This window comes from Tachysurus vachellii, chromosome 15 (assembly GCF_030014155.1).
Source record: "Tachysurus vachellii isolate PV-2020 chromosome 15, HZAU_Pvac_v1, whole genome shotgun sequence".
NCBI classification, from domain to species: domain Eukaryota; kingdom Metazoa; phylum Chordata; class Actinopteri; order Siluriformes; family Bagridae; genus Tachysurus; species Tachysurus vachellii.
In genome coordinates, this window is record NC_083474.1 from 2,530,850 (window position 1) to 2,553,454 (window position 22,605).

A 22,605-nucleotide genomic window follows, 5' to 3' on the forward strand; every position below is an offset into this window, starting at 1 on the left:
ACACACACACACACACACACACACAAACGCACACCGGTGTGTAATTTGTTTTCCTATACTTACATTCAGTATGAGGCTATAAAACACAAGTGCAGAGATCATTTCTATCCGTTTCACTTTTTCAACTTGGGGCACTTGATTAGACGTCTGATTCCAGGTCAAATATTTAGATATAAAAACTAAACACTGCTCCCAGATCAGCCTCAGAGTACACAAATCTCAGTTTAAACAATTGCTTATCTTAAACAACCTGCTAAATCCTGACTGTTTTTGCTAGTTGTCTGCTAATCCTTGCTCATTCTTACACAAACTCAAAGTATAAAGATTCTGGGTCAGATGTACATAAGTGAGGTGCAGTACAAATGATACAATCAGCAGATATTAGCATTAATTTTCACTAACACTAGCTCATTTTGTAAACATTTTAAAACAAAAGCCGTGGAAAGATTCAACCAAGGAGCTGTCAAAAACTGCTAGCTAAAATCTAGTCAGCCTTCAAGTCGAAACTTTAGATAAGTATGCCCATCCATCCATCCATCCATCCATCCATCCATCCATCCATCTTCTACCGCTTATCCGGGGCCGGGTTGCGGGGGCAGCAGTCTGAGCAGGGACACCCAGACTTCCCTCTCCCCAGACACTTCCTCCAGGAGAATACAGAGGCGTTCCCAGGCCAGCCGAGAGACATCCAGCGTCCCTCCAGCGTGTCCTAGGTCTTCCCCGGGGCCTCCTCCCGGTTGGACATGCCTGGAACACCTCCCCAGGGAGGCGTCCAGGAGGCATCCGGAACAGATGCCTGAGCCACCTCAGCTGACTCCTCTCGATGTGGAGGAGCAGCGGCTCTACTCTGAGCTCCTCCCGAGTGACCGAGCTCCTCACCCTATCTCTAAGGGAGTGCCCAGCCACCCTGCGGAGGAAACTCATTTCGGCCGCCTGTATCCGGGATCTTGTCCTTTCGGTCATGACCCAAAGCTCATGACCATAGGTGAGGGTAGGAACGTAGATCGACTGGTAAATAGAGAGCTTCGCCTTGCGGCTCAGCCCTTTCTTTACTACAACAGGTATATCGACCGCATCACTGCAGAAGATACACCGATCCGCCTGTTGATCTCCCGCTCCATCCTTCCCTCACTCGTGAACAAGACCCCAAGATACTTAAACTCCTCCACTTGAGGCAGGAGCTTTCCACCAACCTGAAGGGGGCAAGCCACCCATTTCCGGCTGAGAACCATGGCCTCAGACTTGGAGGTGCTGATTCTCATCCCCGCCGCTTCACACTCGGCTGCAAACCGTCCCAGTGCACGCTGAAGGTCCTGATTTGAAGAAGCCAACAGGACAACATCATCCGCAAAAAGCAGAGACGAAATCCCGTGGTCCCCAAACCGGACTTCCTCCGGCCCCCGACTACGCCTAGAAATCCTGTCCATATAAATAATGAACAGGACCGGTGACAAAGGGCAGCCCTGCCGGAGTCCAACATGCACCGGGAACAAGTCTGACTTACTGCCGGCAATGCGAACCAAACTCCTGCTCCGGTCATATAGGGACCGGACAGCCCTTAGCAGAGGGCCCCGGACCCCATACTCCCAGAGCACCCCCCACAGATCACCACGAGGGATACAGTCGAATGCCTTCTCCAGATCCACAAAGCACATGTGGACTGGTTGGGCAAACTCCCATGAACCCTCCAGCAACCTGGTGAGGGTATAGAGCTGGTCCAGTGTTCCACAACCGGGATGAAACCCGCATTGTTCCTCCAGAATCCGAGGTTCGACTATCGGCCCGATTCTCCTCTCCAGTACCCTGGCATAGACTTTTCTGGGGAGGCTGAGGAGTGTGATCCCCCTGTAGTTGGAACACACCCTCCGGTCCCCCTTCTTAAACAGAGGGACCACCACCCCAGTCTGCCAGTCCAGAGGCACTGTCCCCAACCGCCACGCGATGTTGCAGAGGCGTGTCAACCAAGACAGCCCCACAACATCCAGAGACTTGAGGTACTCAGGGCGGATCTCATCCACCCCCGGTGCCTTGCCACTGAGGAGCTTCTCAACCACCTCAGTGACCTCAGCTTGGGGGATCGACGAGTCCTCAACTGAGCCCTCTGCCTCTGCTTCCTCAGTGGAAGACATGTCGGTTGGGTTGAGGAGATCCTCGAAGTACTCCTTCCACCGTCCAAGAATGTCCCCAGTCGAAGTCAGCAGATTCCCACTCCCACTGTAAACAGTGTGAGCAGGGCACTGCTTCCCCCTCCTGAGGCGCCGGACGGTTTGCCAGAATTTCTTCGAGGCCAACCGATAGTCCTTCTCCATGGCCTCACCGAACTCCTCCCAGACCCGAGTTTTTGCCTCTGCAACCACCTGGGCTGAAGCTCACTTGGCCCTCCGGTACCTATCAGCTGCCTCCGGAGTCCCCCGAGCTCGATAGGACTCCTTCTTCAGCTTGACGGCATCCCTTACTTCCGGGGTCCACCACCGGGTTCGGGGATTGCCGCCACGACAGGCACCGGAGACCTTACGGCCACAGCTCCACGCGGCCGTGTCGACAATAGAGGTGGAGAACATGGTCCACTCGGACTCAATGTCTCCAACCTCCCTCGGGATCTGGTTGAAGCTCTGCCGGAGGTGGGAGTTGAAGATCTCTCTGACCGGAGACTCTGCCAAACGTTCCCAGCGGACCCTCACAGTACGTTTGGGTCCGCCAAGTCTGTCCAACTTCCTCCCCGGCCATCGGATCCAACTCACCACCAGGTGGTGATCAGTTGACAGCTCCGCCCCTCTCTTTACCCGAGTGTCCAAGACATACGGCCGAAGGTCAGATGAAACAACCACAAAGTCGATCATCGACTTCCGACCTAGGGTGTCCTGATGCCATGTGTACTGATGGACACCCTTATGCTTGAACATGGTCTTCGCTATGGACAAACTATGACTAGCACAGAAGTCCAATAACAGAACACCACTCGGGTTCAGGGCCGTTCCTCCCAATCACGCCCCTCCAGGTGTCACTGTCGCTGCCCACATGGGCGTTGAAGTCCCCCAGTAGAACGACTGAGTCCCCAGTCGGAGCACTTTCCAGCACCCCTCCCAGAGACGCCAAGAAGGTCGGGTACTCTACACTGCCATTTGGCCCGTAAGCACAAATAACAGTGAGAGACCTCTCCCCGACCCGAAGGCGCAGGGAAACGACCCTCTCGTTCACCGGGGTAAACTCCAACACATGGCTGCTGAGCTAGGGGGCTATGAGCAAGCCCACACCAGCCCGCTGCCTCTCACCGTGGGCAACTCCAGAGTAGTAGAGAGCCCAGCCTCTCTCAAGGAGTTGGGTTCCAGAGTACAAACTGTGCGTGAAGGCGAGCCCAACTATATCTAGTCGGTATCTCTCAACCTCCCGCACCAGCTCAGGCTCCTTCCCCCCAGCGAGGTGACATTCCATGTCCCTAGAGCCAGATTCCGTGTTCAGGGATTGGGTTGCCTAGGCTCCCGCCTTCAACTACCACCCAATCCACATTGCACCAGCCCCTTAGGGTTTCTCCTGCAGGTGGTGGGCCCACAGGAGATCGGCCCCACGTCGCTCCTTCGGGCTGAGTTCGGCCGGGCCCCGTGGGGTAAGACCCGGCCACCAGGCGCTCGCATGCGAGCCCCAACCCCGGGCCTGGCTCCAGGGTGGGGCCCCGGTTGCGCCATACCGGGCGACGTCACGGACCTTGCTGTATTTTTCTTCATAAGGGGTATTGAACCGCTCTTTGTCTGGCCCGTCACCCAGGACCTGTTTGCCTTGGGAGACCCTACCAGGGGCAGAAAGCCCCAGACAACATAGCTCCTAGGATCATTCGGCACGCAAACCCCTCCACCACAATAAGGTGGCGGTTCAAGGAGGGGAGATAAGTATGTAATAAACATAAAAGCACAATTCTAGCTACATAATCTGTAACATAATGCTAAGAATCAGATGGTTAAAACAGCTACTTAGCTAACTAACTGTCAGGGATCTGCGCGGACCTTAGGACACGTGCTAATGTTTTTATTATTGTCACGTGTCTGCCCCGCCTTTGTCTGCTCCTCCCTGTCTCCTCACCTGTTTCCCATCCTGTGATTGTCTGTGTATGTATATATGTGAGCCGCGTTGCCAATGGCAGCGCGGATTCATGTGTATTTATGTTAAATAACGTTAGTTCCCCGTGTCGTGTGGATGTCTGTTTGTTTCCCCTTGTGTATTAAACCCCTTTCATTTGAAGCTATCCTGCCTACGGGTCTGTCTCCTTCCCACCGTATCCGGGGGCCTGACAGAATGAATCCGCCCTAAGATCCAGCAGACCCAGCAGGATAGCTTCCAGCTCGGACCGGCCTTTTTTTTTCCTTTTTGCCTTTTTTTCTCCGGGGAAGGACGCCGCTCCGTTTCCGGTTTTTCCCGAGGAGGACGTCGCGTCACTTCCCCCTGGGACTGTTCCGTCAGTTCTTCCGGGCCTGAGTCCAGAGACATCGCTCCGCATTTCTCCGGTGAGGGACGCCGCTCCGTTTCCGGTACAGATCCCGAGGAGGACGTCGCTTCACCATGTTCGCGGAGGATGTCGTGATCCTGGTTGGCCCCCCTTTTTTCTTTTGTTTGGCGCCCTGCGGCATCGCCCCGCATGTTCCGGTGAAGGACGCCGCTCCGTTTCCGGTACAGATCCCGAGGAGGACGTCGCTTCACTATTTCCGCGGGGGGTGCTGCAGGTCCGAGGAGGAGGATCCTTCCCCCCTGGACTGTCCCGTCAGTCCTTCCGGGCCTGAGTCCAGTGACATCCTCACCACGTTCGTGGAGGATGTCGTCATCCTGGTTGGCCCCTTTTTTTTTTTGGTGCCCCGCGGCATCGCCCCGCACGTTTCCGGTGAAGGACGCCGCTCCGTTTCCGGTACAGATCCCGAGGAGGACGTCGCTTCACTCTTTCCGCGGGGGGTGCTGCGGGCCCGAGGCGGAGGATCCTTCCCGCCCTCCCGCCCCTTTTCTCTGGTCGCCGAGGCGGGGGTCTGGCCGCGGTGCGTCGGGGGATGTTGCTCGGCACCTCAGCTCGGCGGTGGACGTCACTCGGCCCTACAGCTCGGCTGTGGACTTCGCTCGGCCCTTCAGCTCGGATGCGGACGTCGCTTCGGCCCTTCAGCTCGGCTGTGGACGTCGCTCGGCTCTCTTTGGCTGCGCCGCCGTGTGCCCTGCTCCCCCCACCTACCTCGCCGTGTGCCTTGGCTCCCCTCGCCTACCTCGCCGTGGTCCTTGCTCCCCCCACTGGCCTCGCCGTCTTCCTTGCTCCCCTCACCTGCCAATCACCGTGGGCCTCGCCCCCCCTCCTGGACCTTGTCGGGTTTTGGCGCTTCGGGAGCCGCGCCTTAAGGGGGGGGTTCTGTCAGGGATCTGCGCGGACCTTAGGACACGTGCTAATGTTTTTATTATTGTCACGTGTCTGCCCCGCCTTTGTCTGCTCCTCCCTGTCTCCTCACCTGTTTCCCATCCTGTGATTGTCTGTGTATGTATATATGTGAGCCGCGTTGCCAATGGCAGCGCGGATTCATTAGTGTATTTATGTTAAATAACGTTAGTTCCCCGTGTCGTGTGGATGTCTGTTTGTTTCCCCTTGTGTATTAAACCCCTTTCATTTGAAGCTATCCTGCCTACGGGTCTGTCTCCTTCCCACCGTATCCGGGGGCCTGACACTAACACACTGTTAGCTAGCTGCTACTAATGCTAGTTCACAGTAAGGGTGTTCTTATTTTATATATTATAAATTATATTTTAGTAAAAAGCTTCAGCTCAATCATGCTTTGGTTATTCATTTAGGCTATACATTCATCCCTTACTGACTGTAAAGTGCACTTGATAGGGTGTAGTGTAGACTTAATGGATTCCAAATGCACACTTTTACATTTATATTTTAGCGCCACATCCTAAACCTACTGCATTACTGGGCTAGAAAGTACACTGTGTAGTAACCAGGGCATGTTTCAAATTCACCGGTACTGCTAATTACTCTGTGTGTATGGACCATAAAGTAATAAATGCTACACCCTTGCTAGTGCACTTTATAGTACATTAGGGAGTGTTTTGGGCTCTAGTGTTTCTCTAAGTGCACTATATTGCTTAAGAAATAATCTTTTTTTTAAAAAAAAAAATATATACTGTGTATATACTATATATATTACACACAACATATCTAATAAAGAGCAATTTAGTGACACGTCGTATACGATCGCGTCCTTGACGCTGTTAGTACGATGTTTCTACTTGAACGCCAGTGAAGAAATTCTGCGTTCGAGGAGAATAATTGAAACATATCACAGTTTTTTTTTTTTACGGCGAGACACAATGACTTCTAATAAAGCCTTTTAGTGGAGAATGAACCTGGAACGATTAGAATATTTAAAACCGCTGGCAGCAATTGTTCCCATTATAAACCTATTACGACGATTCTAATTGGATTAATTTCTTGTATGAGGAGCTGTAATGTGCCCTTCAGTCTTTGTGATGTTAAGATAACGATACCATCCAACTCTAGCACCAACACCGGGTGTTAAGTTTCCTCTGTCATGCGTGCTAAGGTTATTAAGCATGTGATGTAAAGGATTTTATACTCACTCCTATATCCATGTGGTCTTTCTGGCTGCGTAAGGTCTAAAAGATCCTGCTGACAGCAGAATAATCAATGACGTGGTGGATGGTGTGATGAAACGGAGATACTGTTACCACCTGGATCTTCTTCTATTCCTTTTAAATCAATGATTCATTGTTAATGAAAAAAAAGACACATCATAGGTTTTACAGAATGAACAGAATACAGCTTGTCATGTTCATGAGGTATAAAGGTATAAATGTGGGAGCACTACATAATGCACTTTACATCCAACAGAGATGCATTTAGGCTCAGGTTCCTCTCTAGTATACTAAAATGTAAAAATAATAGAACAAATAAAACAATGACGAACTTCAATATGTAGCGTAGTATATGTAGGGTATAAAAAAAAACCTACATATACTCCCTACAGCCTACCCATGGCAGTTATGCTAAACTGGAAGCCATATTTGTGCAGTAAATATGTAGGGAGGATGAATCTGAATCCCCTAATGACCTCCTGTCAGATTTACAGTGTATTATATAGAGTGTGAGATTGACGCATCGTTAAAAATGTGACTCGCACATTAGAAATCGTGTTAAACAAAAAAAATTAAAAGCATATGGAGTGTTTAGGGAACCTCAGAAGGCTTAAAAGTCATTATTTTATACCCTATTTAGAGCATTTATAGGGTGGACTGGATGTCTGATGAAGCACAGCGCACGTAACACACTGTTATATAGTGACGCACAGTTTACGCATCATTATAATATACACGTCAAATACGTTGGGGAACAAATACTAGCTTCTGCACACTGTGTTCAGGGAGATTCAATTTAAACACATTTTATGTGAAGTAAATCCTTCTGCACTATTTGTAGTATTCTACTATAACCCTTTACATGAAGTGTCACGTGACTCTCACAATTCATTTTTTTCCACGTTTTGATTTTTCTTTTTAAATAAACGATTTCCACGTGATTGTTATAAAAATGTATTTATTTTCACACTGTTATTTTTTAATGAATATTTTCACATGATTTTTTAAAAGAAAATTAATGTTTTCATTGGATTCCGCATGCTTGTTCACATTTGTTCTGAATGGAACCACAGGGAGCTGAATCCTAAATCTCTCCATAGTGAACGTACAAAGTTTAACTCATGTTCTGTATCCCGTGTGACTTCCTTTTAGAATCAGATTTCTGGTTTGTATAAAAATGTATTTTGTAGGTGTATGAATGTTCTATGAAGCACACTTATATGTGTAATAAAATATTACCCAGAGCGCACTGAGATTTACTCCTGGACTCGACCTTTTATTGCAAAATTGTCAGCTGCTGAGAGGGGGTGGGGGGGATATCCAGATCACAACAGTGTGTGTGTGTGATTGCAGGAGATGCCAGAAACACTTCCACACCCCGGGGCTTTCACACGGCCATCAAGTCAGCCCTGTTACCATGTGAACAGCACTCGGAAAAACACTAGAGATGCTTTATATTGACGGCAAACACACTGCATGTCCTGATATTAGTAATCACACAACCTGTAAAAGGGTCATGCTGAGGAGCTGCAGGGCCACCGCCCAGGCCGAAGAGAGGGGGAAGTGTGTGTGTGTGTGTGTGTGTGTGTGTGTGTGTGTGTGTGTGTGTGTGTGTGTGTGTGCGTGTGTAGTGTAGAGGTGGGAATTGGACACATTGGAGATGTTCAGTCATTCATAGGAGCTCCAGGAAAGGGTGGGGTTACCGCCTGCACAATGGGTGGGTTCAGAAGGATGGAGGGAGGATGGAGGGGTGTGAAATAGAGAGAGAGAGAGAGAAAGAGAGAGAGAGAGAGAGAGAGAGAGAGAGAAAGAGGAGGGATTTAGAGGGTGCACTCATTGTTGCCTCAGAGTGAGCGACCAGCTATAGTGTGTGTGCGCGCTTGGGCCTGACTGTAATGACTAAAAGCATCAGACGCCTCAGCTGTTGATACAGCTCAAGTGTGTGAGAGAGAGAGAGAGGGAGAGAGAGAGAAAGCGAGTGAGGGAGTGTGAGAGAAGTGCAAAAAAGCGAAGAAGGGAAGAAGGCGGCAAAAAAGGAAGGATACCACAAGCATGCTGTGCTGTATAAGAAGAACAAAGCCGGTAATTGTTTTCTTTTTTTTTTCTTCTTCATTTATATTGTCTCTGGTTTCTATTTAAGTGTAAATATGTTTTATTTTCCTTTTCTTTGAACTAAAGAAGAATCTTAATCACAGTGACTCCTGTGCTGTCAGCTAGCCTCAAACCAACAACTGACACGCCTTGCTAATGTAATTAACATCTGAGCATGCCTGGAGACTTCAAGCTCTTGGAAATTGGTGCTCAGATGTAATTCATGACAGCTGGATTAGTGTTAGATTTCCTTTCTTTCTTTTCCTTTTTCAGATGCAATCGAGGCTCACACCTGTGATTCAGGTGTTAGTGTTTGATTCATCTGTGTATTTTAATGAATTGCATGCACTGCATTCTAAGTTCTCTTGAATTCTTGCAGGATGTCAGAAAAAAAAAAGACATTTGGATGCTGGAGGAATTTGTAAGATGATCACTGGCACAAAAAAAAAAAAGGTGTGGATGTAATTTGAGCGCATTTAAATGCCGGTGTGCAGAAGTTAAAGATGGAGAGATTATAGAGGGGAGAGAGAGAGAAAGGGAGGAAAAAAAAGGGTGGGGTGCATCAAACTCGTGGGTTGCATGGGGGATTCGTGCACGCGCCGGATTGGGGATTTTAATGTAGTTTCTTCTTTTAAAGTATCACGCAGTGCAAATGTGCATTGCTTGAAAAAAATAAAAATAAATAAGGGGGATTTTGTGGCACATCCGCACCTGTTCGGTCCTTTGTCTGTGCGCTCCCGGCATGCATGCATGCAGGCAGGAAGGCAGGAAGGCAGGGCGGGTCCGAGCGCATCTCACAAATGCACAAGCGCAGAAAAAACCCCGACTTTGCAATGCAGTAAGATGAAAACCCTTCTGCCATGCTTTTCACCTCCTTTAAAAGCAAAACGCCTAGCGCGCAAGACGATGCACTAAAAAGTAGAGCAGCGAGGTCACGAGGTGCAGCCGGTGCTTGTCATCTCAAACGGCTCCCTCTTCCCTGTCTAAATGCGTGGAATCACGGCTTTTATATTCCCAGTACCGGTTCCGAATCGTATGCGCGAGCTGTCGTTTTGATCGCGTGAAATAACAGCCGAACTGGAGCCACGTGCACCCGCGCGCCCCCGCGGAGTCGTCGGGAGGATGAAAGGGAATAAAAAGGGCGTGGCCGCGGTCCTGATGCTGCTGCTCGCGAGTATATAAGGCTACTAAAATATAATGTTTCCCTACGCCTAAAAATTGCTGTGTTTATCACTGCATGAAAAAAAAAAAAGACACGACCTGGAATATTGTTTGCACCAGAAAGCAGACGGACAAATAAAATCATTTGTCATAAACAGTGCACTAATGCATACTGTAGCAACGCTGACGTGAGAAAGAAAATGTTTGATGATCCGGACGCTTCTTTTTCTTTCCCCCTCCTGTCAGGCTCGTGCATCTGAAGCAGACTATTAATATGCACGGAATGACACAGGATTGTATAACCACCGGTGCGCGAGCGTGCAAAAATCAGACGTTGGCATGAAATATCCTGCGTGACATCGCAGCTGATGGAAGAGCGTTGCAATAGCGATTTAAAGCTCATTGCACAGGCAGGTGCTTCCTGGATGCATGTGCATGCCTTAACACTCGTGCATTTTAAGCAGGAAGCCTTGAATATTCATGTGCATGAAAAAATAACACGCAGCGCCTGCTGATTTTTTTTTTTTTCCTTCTTCACACTTTACCGGTAATTGGGATTGTGTCTCCTGCTTCTTCACACTCCCTTCAGCCCAGGCCTGAAATCCCTAATGGATTCTTAGGTATGGGGGAGGGGAGGAGGGGAGGGGAGGGCATTTTAAACACTCGGACCGGGGTGTGGTTCACACATCCTCGCGCCATAAAGCTCACATCTTATTTCCACAATGCACATTATACCAGGAGCTGCACTCTGACTGAGAGGAATATTTTATGAAGCAACCTTTATGCATGACATTTATTAAATTAAAAAAAAATTAAAAATCCGGATGCAAATATCTGTACCATTACAGTGCATTTAGTTTTCCATATAATCAGATCCTTCTGTATGTGGCGTAGGACGTGATAAAGGAGTTCATGTGAATCAACAGCTAGTCTAATTCTGTAAATGTTTTGGGCCACATGTTGATTTTGCCTCTTATGATACATGATGCTTTTATTTTATTTTCCTGCTCTATCTGTCACGTTGTCCCCTTTTTATTCCATGATAAAAACCTTTCTCTCTTGTTGGACATGGTCTCTATGACCCCCCCACCAACTCACCCCGCCCACAGTGACGGTACCTGGGTTCAGTGAACAGGTTCAATGAGTTTAAAAATTGTGTAAAACACGATCATTAATATATATGGCCTCTGGAATAAGATGATCTCAAGTGAACTGAACAGCAGTTGGAGCTTGGACACCAAAGCATGGTGTGCACATCCAGAGACACGTAGAATCAATCCCAAGACACACTGAAGCTGTTTGGTGGCTCCGTTTGGTCCACCACCTTACTAGATTTTTCCATTGATTTCCCAGAGGTACAACCAATGCATGCAAACCTCAGAGTGGTCTAATTATGTACCTGCTGTAAGTATAAAAGGCTAATGACATACCAACTTGCAACTCGGAGTATCAATTCATAAGAGCTTTATTAGCTTGTTACATAGCAGCCTAGAAGAAATAAAGATGTCTTCACGGTTGTGATTAATACAGTATTGCTGCGGTCAAAACTGGCATTTCTCTCAGAGCCTAGAAATCCTGAAAGTGTGTTGATTGCTAATCTTTAGGCTTTGTTTAATGCTAGTCGCCTGTCAGCGGGAAATCAAGGCCATCGTCTGTACACGACACTCCTGCGAGTCCTCGCGTCTCGTTAAGCAGCTCCTCTGAGTCGCTCTCATAACACGAGTGAGTTACGTTTGCCCCGCCGATGAAGTCGCCTCACGCGGTGTGTTCCACGTCAATCATTTTGATTGGACACGCTTCCTCAGACAGCGCCAGAGTGATCTGAGCTCATGTCAGTTTTTATAAAAAGCCTCGGGTGATTGATTTGATGGCAGTGTGCCTATTAGGGAAAATTGCTCATCGATTTCGAATTTAAAATTCATGCCCTGCCCTAAAGAAAGAAATAAAAAAAAAAACGTGAGGTATTTATAGAGAACTGTGAAGAGATCATCAGCATACAAGACAACACGGTAATAAATCCCTGACTGGTGTAAGGCAGAACAAAGGGCGTTATCTCCTGACAGAAGGAGGAGAACGGAATATAGTAGAGCGTAGGATATATCAGAACATGCCATCTGTATTAAAACCCAAAAGGCTACATTTCCTTGAAACGCCTAAAAAGCAAGCTGCGTAACCATATTATGTGATATACGTTTCTTGGATTCTTTATCTTCTGGTCTGGCTAATGGAGATGATTTCATACATCTGTGTGTTACTCAGTGCTGCTATGAATCACATTAGTGTCAGCTTTCAGATCCACCATTTAAAATCACAAGGCAGCAGCTACCACGTCTGTCATCTCAAGGTTTATTCCGAGTTCCAGTTAGGCTACGTTGGAATGTTTTATTAGCAAATCTATGCTTAATCTAGTCCTGCTTTGTTCGATTGACAAATCGATCCACTTTTTAAAAATTGTAATCTACCGTAAAACAAAAGCCCTAATGGTGTTTGTGGCTCGGCTGGTGTAAATCGTCGGATGATGTCACGATCTCGGGGGTCTATAACGATGAGAGTGACTCATGAGAAATGAGTCATTCTGCAGCGGCAGATACAAGACATCACCTATTACCGGAGCGCCCCAGTAATACCATGCGTACGTAATACACAACGTAAGCAACAGGTTTCAGTGCTTCTGCTCACTGCATAGGCTCTAATCTCATTTACTACCTTATACTTATATTAATGGATTGACTTTATGGAGGAGTGAATTTGGGAATTATTTATGAATTTATATTCACACTGACATCAACAAGAATCCATTTAACAATTTTGTAGTTTTGGAGTCAGATCAATCAGTGTACATAACCATAATTCTGCGTAGCTAATGGAAAATTTCACCTCCTCTTTAAGATTTTCCTGCAATCAATTTGATTATTATAGAACTATTTCTATTGTAAATATAACAGACATCATTGATGCAGACTGAATAACTATTAAACCACCATCCGAAGTCATCAGGCTGCTATACAGTGCCATCAAAAGCCATTTGAAAACTATAAAACACCTCTAGAATCGAGATTAAAGATCAAAGATACAAAAATTAGAGACCTCGGCTTTGCCATCCTATCCAGCGTTCGTTCTCGCCTCTGGCTCGGAGTTCTTGTTAGAGAAGATCAGCTGTGACCCTGACAAGGACAAATGAAAAATACTGTAAAAACATAACGGTTTTTATGATCAGTTCTTCAACAGGTTCCCCATATTGTCAATATGGAGAGATTGACATATTGCTGCAGGATATGGGACCGTCATCCCTAACAAAATGGTGGGAACATTATTTGGGCTGATGGTCCCTGTGGATTCAGGCTACCACCACCATGTTTTACAGTGGGAATTAAATGCTAGATTGCTATCTAGTCTGAAATATTCAAGTTATCAGCATCATTCTTATTCAAGTTAGTCAGTTTCCATAATCGACTTCTCAATATTTGTAGCGACTTTAGAGAATTATCATGTTGTGATTTTTTTATCCAGAGCTTTTTATTTGTTTTGAAAATATACCGAAATTGGAAAATCCAGGAATTTAAAAATAACTAAAAATCGCTTTTGCTTAGTTTTTGTTTTTATGTTTAGATTTAGAAAAAATACGAGAAAAACGTTTGAGAAAAACGTTTGTTTGTTTCTTCATCTTTCCAAATTAAATTGCTCAGTTGCCCATTTAACGGTAGTATGTTAGTACTAGAGACTTTTTTTTTTAAAACTATATGATCTGATCGCCAAATTTTTAAATTTTCAATGTACATTAATCATGTGTGAAGTCTCATGAAACGCTAAAAATCTCATTCTGTGCAATGAGAAGTTATGCTTTAATTAGAAAATTCGGTAGTTTAAAAATTCCATTGCTTAAAACAATAAGTGGTGCCATAAACCTACTGTACTATCCATATGTAACAATAGCTGCTCAATAGTAAAATACCCAAGAGACGATTAAAACGCGATACAACCTAACCGAATGAGATGAGTGCATCGATTGCTTATCGAATTAACGCAACTTATGGCTTTATCGATGTCTTTGGAAACGTTTCCTTCAATGTGATTAAAAAAAAAGCATTAGCACTGACAGCGAGGCTAGCTCGTTTATCTTCTCATTTCCTACACGAGATGCCAATGTCCACTCACCGTACATGGCTTGTGAAGCCCATTAGTGGGAAGAATCCAATAAACGAGAAAGCAACAGTAGAATTTGGACACGGTTCAGAACCTGAGTCTGCATTCTGTGTTGCCTGATGCTGCTAAGATGAGCCCATAAAGCTTAATAACAAGCGAGCGTGGACAAAACGCAGCACTAACTGGGTCAAGACGACGCCTGAGGTCTTGGCTGCGATTTGTATGGAGGACGTCGGTTTTAATTGCGTTATAATTCGTATAATCGTTCAATACAACAATGTAGCGAAAAGCTTTACAACTGTCTGTCATAAAGTAAAATAGAAAAATAGAAGAAAAATAGTTCCAATAAAACCAAAAATAAAATTATTGGTACAAGCAAAAAGAGAAATATAAGTAATTAATGAAAAAAAAAATTACTTATGTTTGTGTTTTGCTTGTACCAATAATTTTATTGGAATTATTTTTCAGTCGTAAAGCTTTTACACATTGTGTGCTCAGGTTTTCAATTTGGTGTAAAAATATGACATAAAAATCCAAGCTTTATAATATTTGTCATCCTGGTTCGATTCAATTCAATTATTTGCACATTACAGCACAATTCCCATCGGGGCACAATCATGCACTCTCAAGAATAACTCATAAATAATTAAAAAGCCGTTTTTTTATATAATGCCTTCAAATTTTCAGCAATTTCACCTGTAACGTGTCATTTTATTCTGATTCACCTTCCTGTTTCTGGTTAATATCCAATCCTAATTTCTGTGCATTTTTTTTAATTTTCTTAACACTTTTTACACATGTTGAATAGCATTTTATTTTATTTTTATACACTTATATGTTTACGCTTTTTCATTTCCATGATTTCCGTTGTGTTTTTTCTTTATTATTTTTTTCAGTTTTTCATTAGAGACTTTCATGTGAGTATTAAAATAACAGCCATTTGGTGGGGAAATTCAGCCGACGATCCTGACGTACGAAGGTAAACTGACGTCTCACTCACGACTTTCTACTTTCCACAATTTTTAACTTCAAATATTTGTTAGGTGGTCTCACCAAATGTTATTAGCATGCTAGTATCTGAGATAAATGGAGATCATGCATTGTGTGTACACTTAGTAATGCTTTTAAAATGTTTCAGAGCAAGTTTGAGACATCAGTGACCTGGCTTCATTTTAAAGAACAATGCTGTAGTCTTCTAGCCCTTCATTACTTTAATTCTCATTTTCACAGCTTTACTAAACCATGACTATACTTTTAGGAGCAAGATTTCATGCTTTATTAAGCAGAAATGTCACCAGTGGGACTCTGTAATTAAACTATGAATGTTTAAATCATAAGCTTTCTATCATAAGATAGAACTTATTCGCACAACTTGTAGTTTTCCAGTCCGCGTCCAAATGGTGAGAAGCCGACTGATAAATTCATGTCACTCCTTAACCTTTCCTACTGACAGTTGGTGCCCCTCCTTAACCTTTCCCTATTGCCGTAGTCGTTTAACCAGCCACTCACCTTTACAGGCTGTAAACCTTGCTTTATTACATTTGGCTTCTCTCAAGCCGTAAACTCTCCTATTGAATTATGGAGTTTTAAATCTCGGCAGTCATCGTTTCCTTTCGGTCTTCATTCAGTACAAATAGAGTAGATACTGTAATAGAGAGAAGGACACAAAAGTTGTACATCGTTCCACTGTGGCACATTTGAAACCTTTGCAATCTGCAGCAATCACGGATCAGTTCTGCGGCTGCCATTTGGCTTCCCCGTGGTTTCTGGCAGCCGTGAGAGGAGGACAGAAGGAGATGTGTGAATGTCGGGAACTTTAGGGACTGTCCAAACTCACTCTGATCCATTTGCATCGGACACCAAGGACCATGTGACTGCTGATCTGATCAGGAGTTTATACCTTGCAGATCTGAAACCAGGCTGTTATCATAGGCTGTACCTTGGATTTGGAGGGCAAGGGGACATAGATTTTTTTAGACTTACTGTATTGGCCCAATCAGTGTAAAAGAAATACTTTTAATTAGTTTGCTATTTATTCTGGTTTGAATTAAAATTAAACAAATTGTAATGCAAATATTAAAGGGATGTAGAGGGTGGAAAATGTCCTGATTAAACTTCTTTCATTCATCAGAAATAGAGTGATTTGGGGAAAAAAAAATTAAACAAGAAATTAAACAAGAAATACTTTCTGGAGCATGAAAAACATTAAACTGCCAGTAAGTATAAAATTAGATAGTTATAGAAGTAATAACTTTCAAATATTTTGTGCTTGTCTCAGTGCATTTATTCCAGTTTGTCAGTCAATATCTCCACAACAGTCATATGTACTTATAACATATTTCTGCAGTACTACAGCTCTGTTCTTTGGCTCAGTTTTTATCTCATGGCACAATTTAACAGCTCTCATTTACAAAACAAGGCTGCAACCCAAAACACACTGCATGTTTGATTCACTCCCTGCAGTCCGGTTGATGTAGAGTCAAATTGCCTTCTCGCTGCAATCGAACCATGGTAGTGTTTACATCCACATCTCTCAGAATCTCACAGACCTGAGCGTGATTATGTTCTTACCTGTGTAATGAAGTGCATCAGGGGGGAAAACGCACCAGTGTTTGAACTGACTCAGTGATGTACGGAAGAACCCTGTGTAATGAATCATGCTGTCTTTGTTCCCCCAGTTTCCGAAAAGTGTGAAAGTGTTTCGTTAAAGTTGTTACACAAGTCATCAATCAGCACTGAACCCTGAAACCCCGTATCCTGTAGAGTTGATGGATTGTGGTCAATTCAGAGGCTGGACGATGCCAGTGCACTTAGTCAATAGATCCCTGGAAATCTTGGGCAAGGAGCCATGCAAGAGTGTAACGAGGGGGCAGAGCATCTTGTTCACACATTAAACACAGAGTTCAGACCTCATCTTTCCTAGCGGTCCATAAGAAAACTAATGGAGTGAACTAATGAGGAAACCAGCCCAGATGTCCTTTTGGAGATAGACGAAACTCACTCAAAGATCTGTGTCCATTAACTGCAGTCGACTGATTGGATTCCTTTTAGAGTCGGCATCAAAATATGTCAGTAATGTTTTCAATCCCGAACGGCCGGACGTCCCCCTGGAGTCTTTGATGTTGGTGCCTTGATGTTCCATGGTTATTAGATAGATAGCAATTTTTTTTCTCCCAGCTTCCATAAATTCAGTCATCTCTATCAAAGCTGGAGTCAGAATTTACTCACAGTCACTTCAACATTTGAATTTAGTGCGTTGTCTTAAATACAGCATCATCTAGTGATTACAAGCCTGTGATCTTGCTTCTTACAGTATGTGGCTTTTTTCGTATTTGCATGCAGCTACAGTACCATTTGGCTTATTACTTATTTTAGATCTCATTTCAATCATTATTTGCATTCCATTCATTTTTTTTCCCCACCATAACAAAACTCCTCACAAAAAAAAAGCACTAATAAAGCTGTAGTGTTGGTGTATGGTCTGCTAATTGCACAGTGAACAGCTGCAGGTTTCCTACTTGCTTGAAATCTGCCAGGTGAACACGGCCTCCTGTTGAGCGTGTCTCTGGAACAGCGATTAAAGCACAGCATGCCAGGTTTGCTAGAACTGCTGGATTGTGTTCACGCCTCTGAAAAGTCACATTTTGGCTGCTCTACTTTAGCAATCACCAATGATGAAACAGCCCAGATTATCCTCTATAACACAGCTTATTCTCTACAGACGCCTCAGTAAAAAGTATTAAATAACAGCACCTTGCACATGGTTTAGGTCACCATGCATCACCAATGCTTTTCCAAACATTCTATGTTCTTTAGAGTTCTTGTGAATAATAAAGACATAAACATTACTTGCTAGCAAAATATGTCCAAGGTGTATTCCTGACTTGCATCCAATTAGACTCCAGAGGACTAAAGCACTTACTGAAGATGAATGAATAACTGAAAGCACATTACTGTTACCAAGATCATGATATTACCATCCTTTGTAATCCACCGAGTCGCATTTTGAGGAACCTTGAGGTACCTTGAGTGTCTTTAGTCTTTACCGACTGAATAATTTGTCTATTTTATTGGCCATACAGATTCAATCACTGCAACATGCCAGACTCCAGAAACCATTGAGGATTTAGAGCTTTGGTCATCTCTGCCAGATCTGGGATTGGAATTCAACTAATAACCAGCAGCTTTATATATATTCCGGCTGATATTTCTAGTCAGATTAACCTTTCAGGCTATTGATTTGTAAGATGGACTATTAAAGGGCAAGTCATCTAAAAACACTTTTGATTTCTAATAACGCTGTTCCTGCTCCTCAGGTGGAGAAGACCGAAGAGGGTGATCAGGAGATTAAGCAAGATGGCACCAAACCAGAAGACAAAGCCCACAAGGCTGCCACCAAGATCCAGGCAAGTTTCCGTGGACACATAATCCGAAAAAAAATGAAGGATGATGACAAGGAGGAGGACAGTCCTGCTGCTGAGGCCAAGGCTGAGGAAAACGAAGGCGAAAATAACAAGGAAGAGAAAGCTACTTCTCCAACTGCAGAGAAACAAGACGAAGCTGCCAAGGAGGAGGAAAAGGCCAAAAGTCCGACTAACTCTCCAGCAGCAGAGGATAGCAAGGGTGAAGCTCCTGCAACCTCCCCTTCAGAACCAAAACAGGATGTGAAGGAGGAACCAAAGGAAGCAGAGAAGCCTAAAGAAGCAGAAAGTGCAGAAGTCAAGGCTGAGAAGCCTTCAGAGAATGTAGACGCAGAGAAGGAGGAAGATAAGGAGGAGGAGAATAAGGTGGAAGCCAAACAAGCCGACGTGCCTGCCACTGCTAGTGAGACAGTTGATTGTGAAGCCGAAGTGAACCAAACGCAAGACAAACAAGGTGAGATATTAAAGAACTCAGATAAGTTGGAATTGTACAGATACCCAATGGACATGATCAAACAAGGTGTTTGGGGCACAGTTAATGTGTTTAGAACCTATTGCAATATTTAACTTTTTTTACACTTTGTGGAATTTTTTGACGATCTGATTTCCCAATATTGTTTGGATTTAACTGACCCTCCATATGTCTTTCTGACAACTTAACATCATAACATCCTGTTATAACATCCTGGGGCACAAGGTGGCAATTTTTGAGATACAACGGGAGACCCCAACCCTTAAATTGTTGGGTCCCTGTTTGATGCCAAAATGTTGTCCCCTGAGAAAAGCCACTAAACCTCAAATGTTGGACCCGAGAGAAAGGTCAGTAGCTTCAATTAAGCATGCACTTGAACAAGGCCACTAACAGTCAATTGCTGGGCCCCTGAGGTTGGCTATAATACCAACAATTGAGGCCACTGTCCCTGCTCAGTGTCACTGAGTAAGACTCAATTTTATCCCAAAGTTGCACCTTTAATAATTAATAAACAATTCTTAAGCGCCTTAAGCGCCTGCAGCCCAAATCTTCAACTGTAAGGTCTTCGAGCAACTCCAATAGACTTTAATTTACTGTCTCTTAAACGAGGCACCAATTCACAGATGTTGGGTCCATGAACACGGACGCTAGCATTTAAATGTTAACTGCTCTGTACTTGAATTTTACTGTTTCATATTTTAAAGAGAAAAAAAATCTAGAGTTTTATAACTAAATGAATATGAACGTTCTGAATTTGGAATTGGTAAGAGTCACTTTTGATACACACAAGACCAGACTTACAGTAGTATATTAACCTATGATGTATTTGGCAGCTCTTTATTTGATCTCAAAGATGTCTAAAAATGGAGGAGTGTGAATTGGGTGATGAGCTTTTCATTAACACGTCCTTACTGATGGAACCAATAGTAGCAGCTTTATCCAAGATAATAAAGAGACGATCAAACAAAACGATTAGGTTTGTCATCACTTTTTAGGAACATAACAGAGGGGAATCATGGAAAACATTCACCATAATGAATATTGATTGTACACAGATGTTCAAGCAGTGTAATATCTCAGCATGGAGATAATTTGCTCAACATTGGTGATGCTTTATAAAGGCCTGTTATTGCATGTCAATGATTTCTGAACAGAAAACAGGATGAGTCTTGGTCTAACCGAATTACACAATCGATTTCTTCCCTCTACATGTTATAGTTTGTGCTTGAAGCCTTTAGCGGTTTCAGCCGAAGATCTATAGCACTGTGGCAAGTGCATGACTTGACCACAATTAGGCTTTATAGATGTTTTCGTCCTCTGTAGCCATGAAGCATTATATTTATTACCGGTTTACGAAGAATTACAACTGATTCTGAAAGCAAAGCTGGCATCAAACTTCTGAAACTCCTGCTTATAAACCTATAGTCTGTCATTTTTATCAAAATGTACTGGTATGGTCGAGATGATTCATTCATGTCATTTCTGTCCCTCACCTTAACTGGTTTTCTCCAATAATGCTGAATCATTAAAACCATAAAAATTATTATTCTTCTAAATCAACATGATCTCATGTAAGAATTGAGGAAAAGAAAGGATTTTCTTTACAATGTTACATTCAATAAACTTTATTCACCATTGATGGAAGGAGTCTGTAGTAGTAACGCTGTTAAGTTTTCTAGAGGAATGTTCCGGTTTCTCTTTAACATGAAAAGCTGCCATTTTTGTCATATTAAGTTCAAGTGAAAGAAAAAAAAAGGGGTAGTATTATAATAATTACAAGCTGGGAACATAAATGTTAAGAGGAATTCACAGGCATTTAAGTACACATTAAATATGCTCATAAAGAAAAATAGTAACTGTTACCAAAAGAGGAATAAACACTGCGACATCATCTTGTCAGAAATAAATGTGTTTTCTTGCGATATTTCGTCCTAACCAGATGCTGCAGAAGACTCCGAGCAGGCAGAGGCGGCGAAGGAGGAGGACAAGGCCGAGAGCGCTTAAACTGAACCACAGTTGTAACACGATAACAGATAATTAAACGGTCGCTCTTTGCCCTCTGATTGTGGAGACAGTCAGTTTTAATTTGTTTGGTCCTATATATTTTCTTTTGTGTGGCAAAATGATTTTCTTACATCTTGGGTGTTGGGGATTCTGGGGGGGAGGGAGGAGGAAGGGGGAGTTTCCATACGCAACTTTGTGGCTCAAGCTAGCAGTGAACGTGCGAGAACGTGGCTGCTTCCTCCACGTGTGAGAAAACATTGTGCGTTCATCGACGTCACCAGAAAGGGACAGGAGACAATTTCATACTCGATTCAAACCCGTTCGACCCTGGTTTGCATTTCTAGCTATTCCCACACACACAACCACATATATTTGCCTTTTTCCATTTACCGTAGTAATAGTGCACTGCTATTTATTAGGGAGAAGTATTATATGATTCCCTTTCAGTGTTTTCTGCTGATGCATTGTTTTGGCCAGCGTTTCATGGATAGCTTGAACCCATTCGACTCATTTGCATGGAAATTTTCCTCCTGAGAGGGAAATAAAAAAAAAACAAAAAAAACAAACAAAAAAAAAGAATCCTCCTCGCAGTCACGAGTAACCAAAACGTTGTGGCTTCTTTCTCAATGTCCTCGGTGTTGTTAATGGCGGTTTGATGATATCGACTGGAAATATTCCTGCGCTGATGTTAAAACGAAAGAGAAAAATCAAACAAAATAAGTACAAAAAAAATAAAATAAAATAAAATCAGCCTTTTTCTTTTTTTCCTATGTTCACGTGAGAGTGCAATGTCCAGTTTGAATCTAAAAGGAGTTCAATTGTGGAAAAAAAAATGAATACGATTTTAAAAAGTTTCAATGTGTGTTTTCAAAATAAAGAAATGTGCCAATTATCATCACAACACGGGTGTGTTTGTAATGTGTGTATAATCTTTGGAGCCTGCTTACTTTTGTTATCTATCCGTTATAAAACATGTATTCAACGGTAAAGAAATTATTACTTAAATAATAATGAATTAAAAATATAACAGCATTATTTACTCTAAAATATTTTCAGACTCAGAAGGAAAAAAAAAACAAATTTTATTTATTTATAGCTCAAAAGTATTTATTTTTTTTACTGTCTATGCTATTGTTTAACGCTTTCTGTGAAAAAGAAAAAAAAAATCACAAAATATTAGATTTCTTTTTATCTATTAATCCTTTATATATAGAGGACATGAGACAAGAGCGCTGCTGGATCCTGATTGGTCAGAAGGAGAAAGTAGTGCAGCTGCATATTAATGCGCCCGTTTCTATAGTAACAGCCGGTTCACTGGGAGACTCCCAAGTGAAGCTTCCTATCAAACCGCATATAAACTAGTTCTTAATTACTAGACTGATTTTGATTCTATCCACCCACAGTAACAATACCTTAATCCGTTCATCTGGCCAAACTAATGACGCAGAGATGTCACTCCTTGAAGGAGCTGTTTAGATAAATCAATCTTACTTTGTAGATCAATCATTAACTCCTTAAACACACAGAGCTAATGGCTGCTGCGCGTGAAGGAAAATGGCAGAAGGCTGTTTTTACAGTCTGTCTCCACCTAGCGATAGCTTCAGGGACTGCTGCCGAACTCAACTCAGAGATAAAAGCAGTTTTTAAAAGTGCTGCTTTTAGTTTTAACAAAGTAATAAAGTTTTCTAAATCAGT

The 22,605-nt window shown here is 43.4% G+C and overlaps 1 protein-coding gene across 1 annotated transcript; it reads left to right on the forward strand.

Moving 5' to 3' along the window:
• The first annotated feature begins 8,442 nt into the window (after window positions 1-8,442).
• gap43 (growth associated protein 43) lies at window positions 8,443-21,811 on the forward strand. The gene is made up of 3 exons (XM_060888140.1): window positions 8,443-8,700; window positions 18,330-18,888; window positions 20,846-21,811. The coding sequence occupies exons 1-3, from the start codon at window positions 8,671-8,673 to the stop codon at window positions 20,908-20,910; spliced, it is 654 nt and encodes a 217-aa protein (XP_060744123.1). The 5' UTR covers window positions 8,443-8,670; the 3' UTR covers window positions 20,911-21,811.
• The last annotated feature ends 794 nt before the right edge of the window (window positions 21,812-22,605 follow it).